Raw genomic sequence first — 18,540 nt, forward strand, 5'->3', positions numbered from 1 at the left:
AATATATGCTTCTGAATCCGAGTTGCTGGAAACTGCAGGAAGGGAGTTTACCGATGTTGCATTCAGGTCCTGGTTGCGGTCTTCCGAACAGAACATTTGGTTGGCCACCGTGAGAACAGCAGGCTGAACTAGATGGGCCTTCTTTGGCTTGATCCAAGCAGGGCTCTGATATATTCCTATACAGTGGTGCCTCGCAAGTCGAAATTAATTTGTTCCGTGAGTCTCTTCGCCTAGCGTTTTTTTTGTCTTGCGAAGCAACCCTATTAGCGGATTAGCGCTATTAGCGGTTTAGCGGCTATTAGCGGCTATTAAAGGTTTAAGGGATTAGCGGATTAGCTGCTAAAACGCTATAAGCGGTTTAGCGGCTTAGAAAAAGGGGGTGGGGAGCGAAAAAAAATCTCAAGACTCGCAAGACATTTTCGTCTTGCAAAGCAAGCCCATAGGGAAATTTGTCCTGCGAAGTGCATCGAAAAACGGAAAACCCTTTTGTCTAGCGGGTTTTTCGTCTTGCGAGGCATTCGTCTTGCGGGGCACCACTGTACAAGCGAGCCAATTTAAAAGGAGGGTATGAAAACCCTCTCCCCCCAAGCCAGTGGTGGTCCTTGCTGGCGACATAAGTCTCTTTCCGCTTTGCGCAGAGATGGAGAACCTTTCTCCCAGCTCGAGGGGCTGCCTCCTCTTCTTGCCAGTCTTCAAGGTGGGATAGCTCGGTTGGTTAAGAGTGTGGTGCTGATGACGCCACGGTTGCAGGTTTGATCCCCGTAAGGAACAGCTGCATGTTCCTGCGTTGCAGGGGGTTGGACCAAGTGATCCTTAGGATCACATTCAACCTTATGATTCTGTGATCCCCAAGGTCACGTGTCTGTGGTAGGCAAAAAATGGGCGGGGTTACAGATGTAAACATTGCTGTTTCACAGAATGGTAGAGTAGGGAGGGACCGGGGGCGTCTTACCCATAGAGGCGGGTGGCGCAGGGCGCCGAGTTCTGGAGGGCGCCAGGGAAGAGGCAGAGGCTGGATGTGGTGCCTCCAACATCAGCTTACTGCCATCGCCCGCCTCCGCCATGTTGCGCCAAAGCAGCGCTGAACACGGAGCTTCTGCCTGCCGTGGCCACCACGGCACGAAGTGGCCAGCTGAGCTGGGAACTGCTGCGTCCATCCTCCGCCTCTTCCCTGCTGGAGGGGCCGCCCTCCAGCCGCTGCCCGCCTCCTCCAGCCCTGCAAAGCTGGGCGCGTTGCTGGCAGTGCCGTCCTCCCTAAAAAAGGTCAGCAACTCTGGGAAATGGTGGTGGTGGGGAATCATTGCACCACAGTGCCAGAGATGTTTAAGACGGCCCTGGGATGTCCCTGCAAGGGTCATCTCGTCCAGTCCCCTGTCCAGTAGGGAGGGACCATCTCTCCCGATATGCCCCGCGGAGGACCTTAATGTCCATAAATAGCAACACCCTAGTGGTCCCGGGCCCTAGGGAAGTCAGATTAGCCTCAACCAGGGACAGGGCCTTCGCAGCACTGGCTCCGGCCTGGTGGAACGCTCTGTCTCATGAGGCCAGGGCCCTGCAGGATCTGATTTCTTTCCGCAGGGCCTGTAAGACAGAGTTGTTCTACTTGGCCTTTGGCTTGGAATCAATTTGATTCCCTCTCCCTCTTCTTTTTTCCTTTCTCCTTCTGTGATGGAACTCTTATTTGGGGACTTCCCTGGCTTTTTTCTGGCCCACGTAGGACCAGTTTGGATAGTTGGCCTTTGGTGAAGATTTGACGTTTTAATCCCCAAAAAGTTTTTGATTTGAGTTTCTACTGAAATGAGGCTGCATTTTAATGTTGTACTTAATCTTCTTTTTAAGTTGTATTTTAATCAATTGTTTTTACCTGGTGTTAGCCGCCCTGAGCCCGGTCTTGGCTGGGGAGGGCGGGGCATCAATAAAATGTTTTATTTATTTATTTATTTATTCATTCATTCATTTATTCCACAGCTGTGAAGTCTTGTCTGCTGCTGTTACAATGTGGTTTAGGCATTGCTTTTGTAGAAACAGCAGTCTTTCCTTTCTCTTCAGGTCGGCCTCTTCGCTCCCAGCATTGTGGGCCTCACTGAGGAACTGGACCTGCTCCAAGAGCGGCTGAACTACTGGCAAGCCAGAGGAAGCTAGTGACACGATGCTTGAGAAGGCCGAAGCGTTCCACGCAGAGCCCATGCAGACTGCCTGGAGCTCCCTCCTGCCACCCCATCAAGAACGGGGCAGGCCCTCAGCGTATCCAATGCAGACCTGGTGCATCCCGCTTTCCAAGAAGAGACAACAGTTGCAATATGCTGCAATATGCACATTTCAGAGACCTAGAATCGTCGAGTTGGAAGGGACTCCAAGGGTCATCCAGTCCAACCCCCTGCAATTTTCACAGAGCTCCATTTGGAAATCTTACCCAGTTGGGAGAAACTGGGTATGGGATTGATGTTTGTGGCTGGACAACCGTGCCCCGAATCATCGGAAGTGTCTGTTCTGAAGTTGCCTGGCTCAGCAAACAGATCTTATTGACCCACCTGCAGTTCTGTCCTGAATTTATATTCGCCCTAAATGTTCTGTTTTGATTGCAAAGCGACGTGGCGCTTAATATCGCTGCGATATTGGGTGCCTGCCATCAGGTGTTTGCTTTGGTTTTTTTTTTTTAAATTAGAAAACTTATTAAAGCCGCATACATTTATGTGGCTCCCCCCAAAGAATCTTGGGAAATGTAGTTTGTCAGGTGCGCTAAAGATCACCAACTACGGTTCCCAGGATTCTTTGGGAGAAGTCATGTGCCTTAAATGTGTGACGTGTCATTGATCCAGATTAAATTTGGTGGGTGGGGGGCAGCGGGGAATAACATGGGCTGCTGGCATTCTGATGTTTCTGTCACGATGCCCTCCCCAAAAGGCCTGAATGCTCGAGCAGCAACCATCCCATAATAAACACCTGCCTGGAAGTGCCTGGTAGCCCAGAGTGGGCTGACCAGCTCTGTGTAGTCTGCTTTACTCTCTATGACTCCTAGAACCCACTAAGGGGTATTGACCTATATGTTCCCAAAATGTCCATTTCTCGTAACACTTAAAATGTGGGGTAGCCAATACAGTTCCCTCCAGATGTTGGAGGGCTTCGGCTCTCGCTGTCGTGCCTAACCACTGGTTGCACTGGCTGCTGCAGCTGCAAGGGGGCTTGGAGATCAACAACATCTTGAGAGCACCACAGGAGGCAGTGATGGCCCCCAGCCCAGATGGCTTTAAAAGAGGATTAGACACGCTCATGGAGGAGAGAGTTATCGAGGGCTACCAGTCAGGATATAGGGATGCGGGTGGCACTGTGGGTTAAACCACAGAGCCTAGGACTTGCCGATCAGAAGGTCGGCGGTTCGAATCCCCGCTACTGGATGAGCTCCCGTTGCTCGGTTCCAGCTCCTGCCAACCTAGCAGTTTGAAAGCATGTCAAAGTGCAAGTAGATAAATAGGTACCACTCCGGCAGGAAGGTAAACGGCGTTTCCGTGCACTGCTCTGGTTCGCCAGAAGTGGCTTAGTCATGCTGGCCACATGCTGTACACCGGCTCCCTCAGCCAATAAAGTGAGATGAGCGCCGCAACCCCAGAGTCAGCCACAACTGGACCTAATGGTCAGGGATCCCTTTACCTTTTCCTTTACTAGCCAGGATGGCTATGCTCTGCCTCTGTAGTTGGAGGAAGAAATGCCTCTGAACCCCAGTTGCTGGAGACCACAGGAGGGGGCAATGCTATTGTGCTTCAATCCGGCGTGTGGGTTCCTTGGAGGCATCTGGTTGTGAGAACAGGATTCTGAACTAGGCGAGTCCCCTTGGCCTCATCCAGAAGACTCTTGCACAGAATATCTGCTTCGTCCAGGCATATTTGCAAGCGTCAGGCAGCCCACGAGAAATTGGCTAGTGGACCAGCACCTCCTTCAGTCCCTAGACTGCAGTGTTAGGCGTGAGCTTTCCTTTGCAGTTTGTGAAAAACCAAACAACAACCCTGGAGTATTAGAATCTTGCTCGTCTTTGTAGGGGAATGGAAGTGAAATGTTGTTGTTCCTCCTCTATCAGAGATGGTGGGGTGACTTTTCCTTTTCAACTGTTGCCGAGTAATCAATATTTTGATGCTTTGGGATCCCAGTGCTGAGCGGGCCCCAACCTCATTAGATCTGCACCCACAAGGCTGCAACAAGGGCTTGCAAATAAGTTTGAACAAACTTTGGAAAGTGAAATGTTCAGGAGGATTTTCCAAGGATTCTCCCGACAGCAGATTTTTCTTTCCTGCCAAGCTGAGCAATAAATCTTATGGCCTCAAAGCTCTGGACAGAACTGACGGGAAGCTTTATTATTATTATTAAACTGGGAAATCATGCTTTCGCAATCTGTAAACCAGATTTTCTGGCCAGTTCTGGGGTACATACACACCCCAGTTCTTCTTTAGCACTTTCTGTGGTCATTTCCGCAGTCACTTTTTTTTTAAAAAAAATGTTTGGTGTGGAAGAGGTGCCAAAACAGATGTTCAGAGAAGCTTTTTTTAAAAAAATATAGCACTTATTGAGAAATGGCATGTTATGTATGTGAGAGAAATCCCACCCCCTGCCTCTAGCCTGCTTACTGGCCTGAGATATTGCCCTGTGGTTAAATAAAGGGACCACCCTGGTTGCAAACAGGACAATGAATTAAAAAAGAGCTGGTCTGCTCCAACAAATTATTGTCCCCTAGGCAGAAATGGTGGAATTTTCTGCTGTGTGTACTGTTCAGAAATGAAAGAACACGGTACAGCTGTGTGCATGTATTGGAGAGTCCTCTAAAGGGCTTTATCCCAAAATCACAGAATTATAGAGTTGGAAGAGACTCAAAGGACCATTCTAGTCCAATGCTCTGCAATGCAGGAATCACAGATAAAACATCCATGGCAGAGGGTCACCCAACCTCTGCTTAAAAACCTCCAAGGAAGGAGAGTTTGCCACCTTCCAAGGGAGTCCGTTCCACTGTAAAACAGTTGCTGCTGCTGCCACGTCATACTCAATAATAGGTTTCCCCGAGGCTTCTTAAAAAACAGGAGCCCCCCCCCCCGGAAATTCATTAACAGTGTTCGTCAGGCAGCATTCAATGTTGCTTCATATGTCTGGTATCTATAAATCATCAAAGCGGAGCCCTTCGGTACGCCGTTGCCTGGGAACGCCGAAATGCGATGCTGGTACTTAGGAACTTAATACGTCTCTGCATCCATTTCTGTATATTATGTTTGCACTGTCTTGTTGTCGTGTTCCTTCAATGTGTTTTCCCCCCCTCGCTAACAGGAGAAAATCCATAGTGGGAAAGTATTTCCATTTAAGATATGTGGTTTTTGTGTTTTTTTTCCTTTTGCCCCCAAGCAAAGGGGGTTAAAATGCTGCTGTTACATATTTGCTGTTAAATGTTTCCATTTCCATTTTATAAGCTTTGGTCCAGAAGCCTTGTAGAGCTAATGGGGGAAACAAGCAGTTTTAAGCTAAAGAACAATTTCAAATAAATAAATAAGTACCTTGTGAATACAATTCTGCAGGTAGTTGTAAATGGATTTGCTCCCAGGGACATTTGTATGTTGGAGGAAAAGCGTCCCCCCTCCCCATCCTTTGGCTACAAACTGTCCTACAGCTGTTTTAAGGGGATAATATGTGACACTGCAACCTTCTCTCCTTAAACAGACACGAGATTAAAAGAAAGAAAAGAACCCCCTTTATGTATCCCAGATGCTGAGGAAAAAACAACACTGGACTGTTGCATTCACAAGCCCTGTTTGTGGACTTCCCAGAAGCACCTGGCTTTCTGCTGCTGGGGGAAATATATTTGTTTGTCGATTCATTTATTTATTTACGGCATTTGCCACTGGGATTTTCAGCCCCAAAGTCTCCCATAGTGGTTTACGCACTATCAATTGAAACAAGAGTCCCCGGTGCCCACAGGCTTATAATCTTTTTAAAACAAAAAAGAAAACATAACTACGACATACAAGGGTAAAAGGCCACGGAGGGAGGAGGAAAAACAAAAATCAGGCCAACTGGCAAGTAAACAATTCATGGGTGCCTAGTGGAGCTCGTCTTTCTGCAACGCTGATGGGATGAGCCTTCTGCTCCCGACCGCTCTCCCTGAGACAGCCTCATGGCTGCTCTTAAATTCGTCTTCAGCTTCTTGTAATTCAGTTCTGTCATTGCTACTACCACCCAGAAAGATAAACTGGAAGCATCATTCCGATACGGCGGATAAAATATGTGTGTTTCCAGACTGTCACTGTTTGTTGACGGGAATCAATCACATATTTTCAAATCCAGATTGCACAATTAGGGGATGATGGTGAGCTCTGCAGTAACAAGCCCGCCTCCTTAAAGAGCGAACTTTTGAGGGAATTGAAAGAGATGGGAAATACACTGCAAAATTGTGGGATGACATCTGCTTCGACACATCATCTAACCTCTCTGCAAAAACATCGGAATGAATGCTTTCTAAATAGCCAATGTCGTCTAGTCTCCCTGCAAAGAGGCCAGGATTAATTCTTAGTAAATATGTCATATGGAAGATCCTCACTCCTATTTTTCCATCTGTCGTATGTCCCTAGAATCAGGACCACCCCCCCCACCCCCCGCACAGGAAGGTGTGACTCACCTTAGGCCAGGCATGTCCAAAGTGCGTTTCAGGGGCCTAATCCAGCCCGCCGGTCGGTTCAATCCGGCCTCTGTGGCAGTTTATTTCTTGGGATAAAATCCTAAAAAACAACAACCATCAACAACTTCAATCCTAAAAAGCTCAATAACTTTGGGGTAAAATCATAAAGAAAGCACAGCAACTTCAATCGTAAAAAAAGGTCAAGAAATTTGGTCGGCCCTCACGGCCCTTCACTTCATCAAATCTGGCCCTCTTTGAAAAAAGTTTGGACATCTCTGCCTCAGGCCCAAATATGTCCCATTTGTGAAAGCCCAATTTACGATGGGCTTTGGGCAACTACTGTTATGCCGATTCTATACGTTTTCTGTGCCCTCTTCATGTTATGCTGCTCACCCAAGCCAAGCGTTTGTGCTAAGCGGGGGAAATATATTGATTGTTAGCTGTGTAATCTGGGTGATGTCTCTCTGGTTTTGGGATGAAAGGAGGAGATAGGGAGAGGTGGGCACATCACCATGAGCTCCTTGGAGAAAAAGGTGGGGTAAAAATGCGAAGAAGAAAATGGAAGTGTGAGTGCGTTTTGAGACTAGCCTTCTGCACAAAAGGCAAAACTCACCACGAGGACTAGAATCTTGCTGTTTTTCAATGGGACTGCAACACGGCAAACATTTTAAAGCCCATAGCTCCGTAGCTGTCAACTTTCCCCCTTTCTTGCGAGGAATCCTATTTGGAATAAGGGAATTTCCCTTTAAAAAAGGGAAATGTTGACAGCTATGCATAGCTCCCTCAAAGTTATCTTGGGAACTGCAGTTTGTAAAGGGTGCTGGGAATTGTAGCTCTGCAAGGGGTAAACTAAACTTGCCAAGATTTGGGGTGGATGGAAATTCGTGGTTTAAATGTATGGTGTGCGAGCAGCCCAATTGGTTGAGCCACTGCATATGTGCATATTGTTGTTGTTTAGTCGTTTAGTTGTGTCCGGCTCTTCGTGACCCCATGGACCAGAGCCCGCCAGGCACTCCTGTCTTCCACTGCCTCCCGCAGTTTGGTCAAACTCATGCTGGTAGCTTCGAGAACACTGTCCAACCATCTCGTCCTCTGTCGTCCCCTTCTTGTGCCCTCCATCTTTCCCAACATCAGGGTCTTTTCCAGGGAGTCTTCTCTTCTCATGAGGTGGCCAAAGTCTTGGAGCCTCAGCTTCAGGATCTGTCCTTCCAGGGAGCACTCAGGGCTGATTTCCTTCAGAATGGAGAGGTTTGATCTTCTTGCAGTCCATGGGACTCTCAAGAGTCTCCTCCAGCACCATAATTCAAAAGCATCCATTCTTCGGCGATCAGCCTTCTTTATGGTCCAGCTCTCACTTCCATACATCACTACTGGGAAAACCATAGCTTTAACTATACGGACCTTTGTTGGCAAGGTGATGCCTCTGCTTTTTAAGATGCTGTCTAGGTTTGTCATTGCCTTTCTCCCAAGAAGCAGGCATCTTTTAATTTTGTGGCTGCTGTCTACAGTGATCATGGAGCCCAAGAAAGTAAAATCTCTCACTGCCTCCATTTCTTCCCTTTCTATCTGCCAGGAGGTGATGGGACCAGTGGCCATGATCTTAGCTTTTTTGATGTTGAGCTTCAAACCATATTTTGCGCTCTCCTCTTTCACCCTCATTAAAAGGTATATGTGCATATACTGTATCCCAAAATTCACCCTCCTGCTAAATCTGGGGGAAACAGAGTCCTGTCTTTTTCGAATGCTGGAGAGCAAGTGACCCAATCAGGAGGGAGGGGAGGGACGAGGTGGAGCCAAGCCGACGCTGATTTGCCCGCGTTTTTGGCCTTTTTTTCTCTTGCGCGCAAGGAGCGCCGCTTTCTCTCCCTCGCCGTGTTTTTTGTATTGGGAGGGAATGGACACGCCACGCTCGGGATGGTACCGGAAGTGACGTCCCCAACCAACCGCCATTTCGACCTTATCGCTTCCTGTTGCGTACAATTAACGTACGATACTGCGTACTATGCTCCAAATACAGTACTGTATATGGAATATAGTAACAGTCGCAAAACTAACAATTTCTGAGGAGAAAACCCTGAGGTGAAAAAACAAATGACATTCACACACACAAATATATATGTGTGTGTGTGTATATTTATATATATATATATATATATATATATTTATTTATTATAACACATTATATATATATTTATATATATAATGTGTTATAATATACATCTTATTACGACACGATATTAGAATTACCTCATAGTGCGTTTATTCCGTTAGAACCTTCTTACGTACCGCAACTTCCGCCCTCTTTCAAAATGGCGGCGCCGCTTTCACCTTAACACGGCCGGACCGGGCATTTCACCTCCTCCGTTTAAACCTGACGAGGGCCGAACTGCTTTTTCACAACGTCACGTCCGGTTTGCCGCCGTCTTTAACTGCCCGCTCCTAAGATGGCCGACAGCGCCTCTGGATCGCCGGTAGAACGCGCCGCTTCCGGTGGGCGGGGCGGTGTCGGCAGTGGCTCCTGGGAGGCCGTCGTGCTTGAGGCGTTGGGGTCGCGAGGTGGTTGGAAAGTGGCGCCAAGATGGCGGCTGGGCCGATCTCTGAGAGGAACCAAGGTGAGGGCTGGGGCTGGGGGGCAGGTCCCGGCAGCTCCCTCTTCTCCAGGGCGGAGGCTGTTGAAGTGGGGGACTATTATGGGTTGGAGCCCCCCCAAAAAAACCTCCCCTCCCCTCTTGGCGTGGCAGGACCATTGGCTTTGCATAGGGAGGGATTAATGCTGTAGTAGTAGTACTGTAGTAGTAGTAATAATAATAATAATCAGTAGTAGTAGCAGATGCTAATTATTATTGCTAACAGTACAGTCTCTATATAGGGGGAGTTTCCCCGTTTTGGAAGTGGGTGGGTGAAGTTAAAGCTGTTCTTAATAGCAACAGAGGCTAATTACAATTAATAATAAAGATTTCAGCAGTGCGTGAGGCTGTATTTATCATCACACTTACTGTCAGGCCAGTCTACATTGGGGTAGTGTCCCCGTTTTGCATGGCGTGGGTGACATTAAAGGCGCTATTATTACTACTACTACTACTACTACTACTACCGCTTAAAAGCTACTTTTGTTTTTATTATTAAATTTAAGCTGCTATTTTTATTTGCAGTAGTGGATGCTAATTATTGCTAATAATTCGGCTTTTGCAAGTGCAGGTGTCTACTGAAATGTTATTAAGTTGCAACTAACTTCAGGCGTACTTGAAGTGGCAATCAGTGTACATGTCTAGCTTATATGTCCATGAATTGCATAGGCCAGTTGGAAGGGACCCAAGGGTCATCTAGTCTAACCCCCCCTGTTTGGATGAGTTGGTGGAGAGATCTCTGAAAAGCCTGCTCTCTCTGTCCATGCAACTGATGTGTGTGTGTCTCTTTCCTCTCCGCTCCAGATGCCACTGTGTACGTTGGAGGCCTGGACGAAAAGGTCAGCGAACCTCTCCTGTGGGAGCTGTTCCTCCAGGCAGGTCCGGTCGTCAACACCCACATGCCCAAAGACAGAGTCACTGGCCAGCATCAAGGTAAGCGATGCCAAGAGCATGTTGTTTTGGAGGGAGCACGTTTGTCAGCGGATGTAACATGGCACCCTCCATATTGTTGGACTCCAGTTCCCATCTGTTGTCAGCCAGGATGGCCAACCTGAGCTGTAAATCTTCCTTTGGCTTTGCTCATGAGCCAGCGATGGTCCCACCTATCTTGCAGCAAAGTCCAGTTCACTCATGTGCATAAGAATTGTCTTCTTGGGGGGGGGGTGAATAGTCAGTAATTTCTGTGCATATAAGGTGCACCTTTTCCCGAGTCAGACCCATTTGCCCATCTAGCTCAGTGTTGTCTACACTGACGGGCAGCAGCTCTCCAGCATTTCAGGTTCTTTCCCAACCCTACTATGAGATGCCACTGGGAGTTGAACCCGGGACTTTCTGTATGCAGAGCCGGTGCTCTTCCACTATGCTATGGCAGAGCACCTACCCTGTAGGTTTGCTTATTTAATTAGCTTTTCTCAACGCACCCTTTAAATAGGCCCATGTGGGCTGCAACAACAAAATATGTCATTATAAAACAAATGAAACAGTTGCAACCTTGAAACAAGGAAAGGACAAAAACGATTCTAAATATACAAAAACAATATGTGCATTTAAAAACAATTACAATGTAAAAATGGTTGCTGTTTAAAGCAGTCACATGCCTTCCTTCCATGATATTTATCCCAGGTCGCTTACAGTGCAAACTGAAACAAGCAAATAACCCCTCTCCCCCACCCAGCAAAGCAGTGGCTCCCGAATCTTTTGGGACCACCACCCCCTGGTTCCGTAAACTTAACCCAGGTGCCCCCTACCTTATAAAAAGCATTATTCAGAATAGCGGTTTGCATGTCACACCGAGGAAGATAATAACACAATAAAATTCAGAGCTCTTACGATTAATTGCACACTTACTGAAAACCCAATTAAAACTATTTAGTTTAATTAACTGGGACTGGTTATAAGGAACATACGACTCCCTTGCTAGAACAGATCCACTGGTCTGTTTCTGGACGCAATTCAAAGTGCTGCGTATGACGTATAAAGCCCTGCATGTCCTAGGTCTCTGAAAGACCACAATTCCTCATGTGAACCTGCCTGGGTTTTGAGATCTTTGGGGGAGACCCTTCTCTCAATACTGCCACCCTGACAGCTGGGGACATGGGAAAGGGCCTTCTTGGTGGTGGCCGCTCCCAGACTTTGGACCTCCCGTCCTCCTTGTCCTTTCTCAGGGAGGTGAAGAACCCGTTCGAACAGGCTCTGGGGAATTGACTGCTTTTAATGAAAGGGCTACCCGGGACGCGGGTGGCTCTGTGGGTTAAAGCCTCAGCGCCTAGGGCTTGCCAATCGAAAGGTCGGCGGTTCGAATCCCCACGGTGGGGTGCGCTCCCGCTGTTCGGTCCCAGCGCCTGCCAACCTAGCAGTTCGAAAGTACCCCTGGGTGCAAGTAGATAAATAGGGACCGCTTACTAGCGGGAAAGTAAACGGCGTTTCCGTGTGCGGCTCTGGCTCGCCAGAGCAGCGATGTCACGCTGGCCACGTGACCCGGAAGTGTCTTCGGACAGCGCTGGCCCTTGACCTCTTTGAGTGAGATGGGCGCACAACCCTAGAGTCTGTCAAGACTGGCCCATACGGGCAGGGGTACCTTTACCTTTACCTTTAATGAAAGGGCTGGTGCTGGGCTGCTTTTATTGTAATTATTTGTATGTTTTAAACATATTTTGTATATGTATATAGTTTGAATTCTATCAATACTTACCGGTAACTGTTTTTTAAAGATGGTTCCCCCCCCCCCTCAATGCTTTTAGCAATCCTTGGTTTTTTATCTGTGAACCACCTAGATTCCCATCAGGAAAAAAGACTGAGTATAAATATAACAGCAGCAGCAATAATGATAATAATAATTCAACAAAACTGATGAACTTGATCCAGTGGTACCAGCTTCTTAAATGATTTATACCTCTAGCACCTCCCTGCCATCCCCTTGGCCCCTTCGGGTCACCTTTCCCCAGGTAATCCCACCAACATCTTTGGGAACCACTTTGTAAAGGGACAGTGAGTTGCCATCTGCTCTCAGCAGATGCATTAAACCTAGTGGCTAGCTTGGGTTCCATTAATTTCATTGGGTCTGCTCTTGAGTTGAACTTGGACATCTACAATCCTCATACACAAACACTGCATTGTGTTCTTTTAAGCTAGGGTTGCCATATGTCCACGATTGTCTGGAAATGTCGAAAATCCGGCAGTGCCATATTTGCCCAATTTTCCATAAAACCAGCTCAAAAATGGCGTATAAATTTTGCTCCAAAAGCTCAACAGCTTTGCTAAAAAAAAACCCTCTACAATCTGTCCAGATTTTCACTGTTTGGCAACCCTATTTTATTATTTTTTTTAAAATTCATTTTTATTAAAATTTCCAGTTTAACAATCCAATCAAATCACATTAAATATTCCAAATTATACATATACATATCAAGTAATCTGAATATTCTGCCAAATTATAAATTTTCAATAGGACTTCCCAGGCTTCAAGTTCTGATCATCTCATACTTCTACTGCTTTTCATAGTCACTTCCGATGGTTCCTCTAATTCTTTTCTCTTGTTAACCTTCCTTCCTTTCACAGCCTCTGAGTTGTTCCCACAAGCGAGTTAAAACAATGTGTTTCTGTGTGGATTTTATGTCTATGATCCCCCTCTATCAGTTCACAGCATCTCCTCACACACTGGTGTTTCTGCCGAATCAATCCGAAAGTCTTTTCGCTTCTGGCAGCTGCTATCTCTGCTCGGTTCCGATAAAATTACTGAGCAGACGCTTAGACTTGATTTCGTGGCAACCCTATTTTGAGCGTCTTTCTCGCCCTGTCTCCTTCCAGGCTATGGGTTTGTGGAGTTCCTTAGCGAGGAGGATGCCGACTACGCCATCAAGATCATGAACATGATCAAGCTGTACGGGAAGCCGATCCGGGTGAACAAGGCCTCAGCCCACAACAAGAACCTGGACGTGGGCGCCAACATCTTCATCGGCAACCTGGACCCGGAGATTGACGAGAAGCTCCTCTACGACACGTTCAGCGCCTTCGGGGTCATCCTCCAGACCCCCAAGATCATGCGCGACCCGGACACGGGAAACTCCAAGGGCTACGCCTTCATCAACTTTGCCAGCTTCGACGCCTCCGACGCCGCCATCGAGGCCATGAACGGACAGTACCTGTGCAACCGCCCCATCACCGTCTCCTACGCCTTCAAGAAGGACTCCAAGGGCGAGAGGCACGGCTCGGCGGCCGAGCGCCTCCTGGCCGCCCAGAACCCCCTCTCGCAGGCCGACCGGCCCCACCAGCTCTTCGCCGACGCCCCTCCTCCGCCCTCAGTGCCCACCCCGGTTGTCACCACCTTGGGGCCAGGCGTCACCCCACCAGGTATGCAGCCCCCTCTTTTCCTTTCGATATTTCTAAACTGGCTGGTGTTTTTCAATTTAGGTCTTTCTCTCTCTCCCCCCCCTCCAGTCCCTCTCCCTGTGTCTCTGTCTCATTGGTTTTGAGAATGTTGAGAGTTGGATGGTAGCCACAATGGCAATGCTCTGCCTCCACAGGCAGTAGTGCTTCAGAAGAGCTGGAAACCACCGGGGGAGAACGCTCTTCAGCTCAGTTCCTGCTTGGGGGCTTCCCATTGTGGCATCTGGTTGCCCACTGCCAGAATGGGATGCAGGCCTGCTCCAGCAGCTATGCTCTTTTGATGTTCTTATGGAGTCTCCAGATCCACAGGCAGTCTAGACGCCTAGGCCCTTAGGGGTATTTGGACCCTGTGAGAACAGGAGGCTGGACTAAATAATGATGATAATAATAATAATAATAATAATAATAATAATAATAAAATTTTATTTATACCCTGCCCTTCCCGGTTCAAAAAACCAGGCTCAGTTCAGTTAACAATAAATTTAAAACACTTAATTGATGCAACAAAAAACAGCATAAAATACAGTATACAACATGAATAACAATAAATTCAGAATTTGAAAATCAATTTTTTTGGGGGGGAAATCCATCCAATAAACATTAGGTGATCACCAGGGCTAGCTGGCTAAATTAGTCCTATTTGGGCCAGTGAGGAGACCAGGGAAGAATTAGCTGTGGGGTCCCAGAACGGGTAATCTTCATAAAAAGGGGAGGGAAGGGAAGGAAGGGGAATATAAGATCAGGCTAAGTTCAAATTGAAAGCCGGGCGGAATAGCTCTGTCTTACAGGCCCAACGGAAGGAGGTTAAATCCTGCAGGGCCCTGGTCTCATGAGACAGAGCATTCCTCCAGGTTGGAGCCATCACTGAGAAGGTCCTGGCCCGTGGAGGATAATCTGACTTCCTTAGGGCCCGGGACCTATAAACAATGATTATTCATGGACCTTAAGGTCCTCTGCAGGGTATACCAGGAGAGGCGGTCCCGTAAATACTACTCACCTGATCCAGCAGCCAGGCTCTACTTACCGAAATAAAGGAAGTCATGGAGGTTAATGATATCAGTAGCTGGTTGCTGGAAACTGCAAGAGAGAAGAGGGCTGTTATGATTCAGTCCTGCTTGCCAGTTTCCCTTTGGGGGCATCTGTTTGGCCACCTTGGGACCTGGATGTTAGGCTAGATGGGCCCTTGACCTGATCCAGCAACCCAGCCAGATGGGCAGTGTATAAATAAGAATAAGAATATTATGATTATGGAATCTCTAGGAGCAGAGCAGCCTGTTGAGATTTCTAGGTTCTTAGGGGGCAATAGGCCACTGTGAGAACAGGATGCTGGTGGACAAGAGCCCCCCCGCCCCCCCCGGCCTGATCTAGCAGGTCATCTTACGATATTCTTATAGTTACCCCAAAACCTCTTTGCCACATGAAAGATGAATGCTCCTACTTCTCTGACGTAGTTTACCTTAAAGGGCTACAAAGTTTGACCAGTAAAATAATCTGCTAAAGCAGGGATTGGTGGGAGTGGGAGATATCTGGACCCCAACTCACATAATCTCTGACTATTGGTCACATTGCCTAGATGCAAGGTAATGGGAGTTGATGTCCCTCTCCCTTGAGGTTAAGCTTCAGTTGATCAGTTGGGTGGTAGGCTTCGCTTTAACTGGCAAGGCCGAGACTCAAAGGCGCACCAGTTTTCTGTTGTTCTGGTGGTTTGCTGTTGTAGCTGTGCACCTGGAAGATGCTGGGCAGATGGAAGGAAGGACTTCTTCACGCAGCACAGAATTAAACTGTGGAACTTGTGTCCGCAGGAGGCAGTGATGGCCACCAACAAGAATGGCTTTAAAAGAGGATCGCACAAATTCATGGAGGCTATCAATGGCTTCTAGCATGAGGACTCTGCTCTGTCTCCGCTGCTCCTGTGGTTTCCAGCTTCTTGAATGCCACTCGCTGGAGACCACAGGAGAGGAGAGTGAGTGCTCTGCTCAGGTCCTCCTTCTGGGTTTCCCAAAATGGGCATCTGCTTGGTCACTGTGAAACAGGGGTGCAAACTTGAATAAAATACTGCATGGGCCCACGTAAGCCCTGCCCCGCATAATCACACACCCATCTGAATGCGAATGTCCATCAACTTTGAGTGGGCCCAGCCCCACAAATATTTTATTGTTGGCTCCTATGCTGTGAAAACAGGATGCTCGATTAGATGGGCCTTTGGCCTGATCCAGCCAACTGTTCTTACGCTCTTATGAACATTCCTTTTAACAGAGTGGGATCTTTGTTGTGTGGAATTTCAGGGTTTCTCTTCCTTCAGTATCTTTTACAGTTCTCTTTTCCACCCCGCACAGGCATCCCACCACCTGGGTCGTTCCCTCCGCCAGTGCCGCCACCAGGAGCCATGCCCCCGGGGATGCCGCCAGCCATGCCGCCCCCACCCATGCCGCCTGGCGCCGGTGCCCCAGGACCGCCTTCCGGAGGTGCTCCTGGAGGGGCACATCCTCCCCACCCGCATCCTTTCCCTCCAGGTGGGATGCATCCAGGTACGTTTTGCCTTTGGGGGCAACTCTTCCTCTCTCTCTCTGCAAAATAACCACAACACCCTCCGTTGCAGTGGACCTCTGCCTTCCTCTTAGGGCACTTACTATTTTCATTTTAACTAAACAATTTTTATACCGCTTACTGTAGTCTCTAAGCAATTTAACAATGTACAATACAACCGTACCTTGGTTTTCGAACTGCTTAGTTCCCGAATGTTTTGGCTCCCAAACGTTGCAAACCCGGAAGTGACTGTTCCAGTTTGCGAACTATTTTTGGAAGCCGAATGTCCGATGGGGCTTCTGATTGGCTGCAGGAACTTCCTGCAGCCAATCAGAAGCCGCGGTTTGGTTTTCGAACGTTTTGGAAGTCGAACGGACTTCCGGAACGGGTTCCATTCGACTTCCAAGGTATGACTGTATAAAGAATGCTGTCCAGTTAAAATCATAAAATCAGACTTCAGTTAAAATTGCTTGCTGGAGTAAAATCTTCACTGGGCGCTGGAATGTCCGGAGGGAGCGGGCTTGTCTGACCTATGGAACTCACTTCCAGCTGAGGTCGAACAGGCCCTTTACCTGCTGAACTTCTGGTGCCCAGCGGGGGCTTTTTATTTCCTTATTTTATTCCCTTTTTATTTTGTGGAACTGGGCCCTTGATATCGACTGCAGCACAGCACCTGGGTCATGGGGAACTACTAACAGCGATTTCCCGAAGACTTTAGTGATTGAGCAGGGATATGAGAGATCAGGCAGTCCCTGAGGCAAATAGTTAAGGGTCTTGTAAGATGTGCAACGGTGTGTCTGGCACCCTCACTGCACAGCTTTTAGCAAATGCTGAAGGCTTACCTCTTCACCCTGGTTCCTGACGCTTGAGTTTTCAGAACCCATCTTATTTTTGCAATTGCAAGTACAGTCATACCTTGGGTTACAGACGCTTCAGGTTGCGCGTTTTCAGGTTGTGCACTGAGCCAAACCCAGAAGTACCAGAACAGGTTACTTCTGGGTTTTGGTGCATGTGCAGAAGCGCCGAATTGCGACCCGCGTGTGTGCAGACGCAGCGCTGCGGGTTGCGAACGTGCCTCCCGCACAGATCACGATTGCATCCCGAGCGTCCACTGTGGTTTCAAACTTAACGTTGTGTTTTGATGTTGCACCTGCCCTGAGATCTTCGGGTGGAGGGCAGATAACAAATAACGCTACTGCGAATACTCCTACTAACTTCTGCACCTGCGTTTCCAGGAATGCCACAGATGCAGGTACATCACGGGATGCCCGGGATGGGCCCTCATCACCCAGGACCGCCGGGGGCAGGAGGCCAGCCGCCCCCCCGCCCTCCCCCAGGCATGCCCCACCCTGGACCCCCGCCCATGGGCATGCCGCCCCGGGGCCCTCACTTTGGATCGCCGATGGGTAAGTGTCGACAAGGCTTGGGGGCGGTTAGGATCCTTCCAAGTTTCTCTTTCTGTTTAGTACAGAAACTCCTTTGGGAGGTGACTCTTTTCAGCTGGTTTCTTCCTTATGCCCTGTTCTTTCATTTGCATGAAGTGGAACTACAGATCTCAAATACAGACAAGTGGGGGGGGGGGTTAAATCTTTCCTGCTTCTTTTGGCGGGGGCACTTGCTTGTTCTGTGCTGTCCCTTGTTTCTCCCGGGCTGTTGTCTAACCCAGATTCCTCCTCTTCTTCCTCCACCAGGTCACCCCGGCCCCATGCCCCCCCACGGGATGCGTGGGCCGCCTCCCTTGATGCCACCCCACGGATACAACGGGCCCCCTCGGCCCCCGCCCTACGGCTACCAGCGCATCCCTCTCCCCCCTCGGCCCACCCAGAGACCCATGGTGCCGCCCCGGGGGCCCATGCGGGGGCCCATGCCCCCCTAGGCAAGACAGCCCGACCGCAGGCCGGCGTAAGAAAAGGATCTTCCTTCCTTCCACGGATTCCTCAGATTTATCACTTTCTTTCTTTTCTCTCCGGACAAACATTCCAGTGTTTCGTGTTTTTGCTTTCCCTGCGTGAAAAGAGGCTGCCCACCAACTTGGCAATGTGGAGGGTCTTTGCTTATCCTTCATGTTATTAATATTTTTTTTTAGCTCCATCGCCTCCTGGAAGACAGAACAGGGTTTTAACGTTATTTTTTTATTACTGTTGTTACAATTCTTCTCTCTTGACACCCAACTTAGCCATGTGATTTGCAAATAAAAGTCTGGGAAGATGCTCCAAATATTAATTTTTTTTAAATAAAAGAAAAAATAACAGCGTTCCTTCTACCAGCACCCACCCATCCTTAGGGCTCCAGCTGGTTATTTTTAGGCTTCTGTGGTGGATTTTCTCTAATTAACCACACCAGTTGTGATCTCTA

General features: G+C 48.3%; 3 protein-coding genes and 1 long non-coding RNA gene across 9 annotated transcripts in view; 3 read left to right on the top strand and 1 right to left on the bottom strand.

The window, feature by feature from the left end:
• The window catches only part of MTMR11 (myotubularin related protein 11), a 38,479-nt gene extending 32,938 nt beyond the window's left edge, over positions 1–5,541 (top strand). For both annotated transcript variants that reach the window (XM_083416544.1, XM_083416545.1), the window contains one exon: positions 2,050–5,541. In XM_083416544.1, the coding sequence (XP_083272670.1) occupies positions 2,050–2,142 (93 nt within the window). In that variant the 3' untranslated portion in view covers positions 2,143–5,541. The remainder of the gene's footprint in view (positions 1–2,049) is intronic.
• Positions 1–18,540, top strand: part of LOC310666130 (intelectin-like protein) — an 814,635-nt gene that overhangs the window by 550,148 nt on the left and 245,947 nt on the right. The gene's annotated exons all lie outside the window — the stretch shown is intronic.
• LOC310666253 overlaps positions 5,291–18,540 on the bottom strand; it is a 278,050-nt gene continuing 264,800 nt past the window's right edge. The window contains exons 1-3 of one of the 5 annotated variants that reach the window (XR_014505811.1): positions 8,933–9,093; positions 6,647–6,746; positions 5,291–6,513 (exon numbers count right to left, since the gene is read on the bottom strand). This is a non-coding gene — a long non-coding RNA (uncharacterized lncRNA). Of the gene's footprint in view, positions 6,514–6,646; positions 8,703–8,893; positions 9,094–18,540 lie in introns of those variants that run through there. The other 4 variants (XR_014505812.1, XR_014505813.1, XR_014505810.1 and 1 more) reach the window with 4 other exon arrangements.
• SF3B4 (splicing factor 3b subunit 4) lies at positions 9,117–18,395 on the top strand. Its single transcript, XM_083416688.1, has 6 exons — positions 9,117–9,258; positions 10,078–10,206; positions 13,081–13,623; positions 15,996–16,187; positions 17,421–17,591; positions 17,877–18,395. The coding sequence occupies exons 1-6, from the start codon at positions 9,225–9,227 to the stop codon at positions 18,059–18,061; spliced, it is 1,254 nt and encodes a 417-aa protein (XP_083272814.1). The 5' UTR covers positions 9,117–9,224; the 3' UTR covers positions 18,062–18,395.

This window comes from Podarcis tiliguerta (assembly GCF_965153285.1).
Source record: "Podarcis tiliguerta genome assembly, chromosome: 16".
In the NCBI taxonomy this organism is placed as follows: Eukaryota; Metazoa; Chordata; class Lepidosauria; order Squamata; family Lacertidae; genus Podarcis; species Podarcis tiliguerta.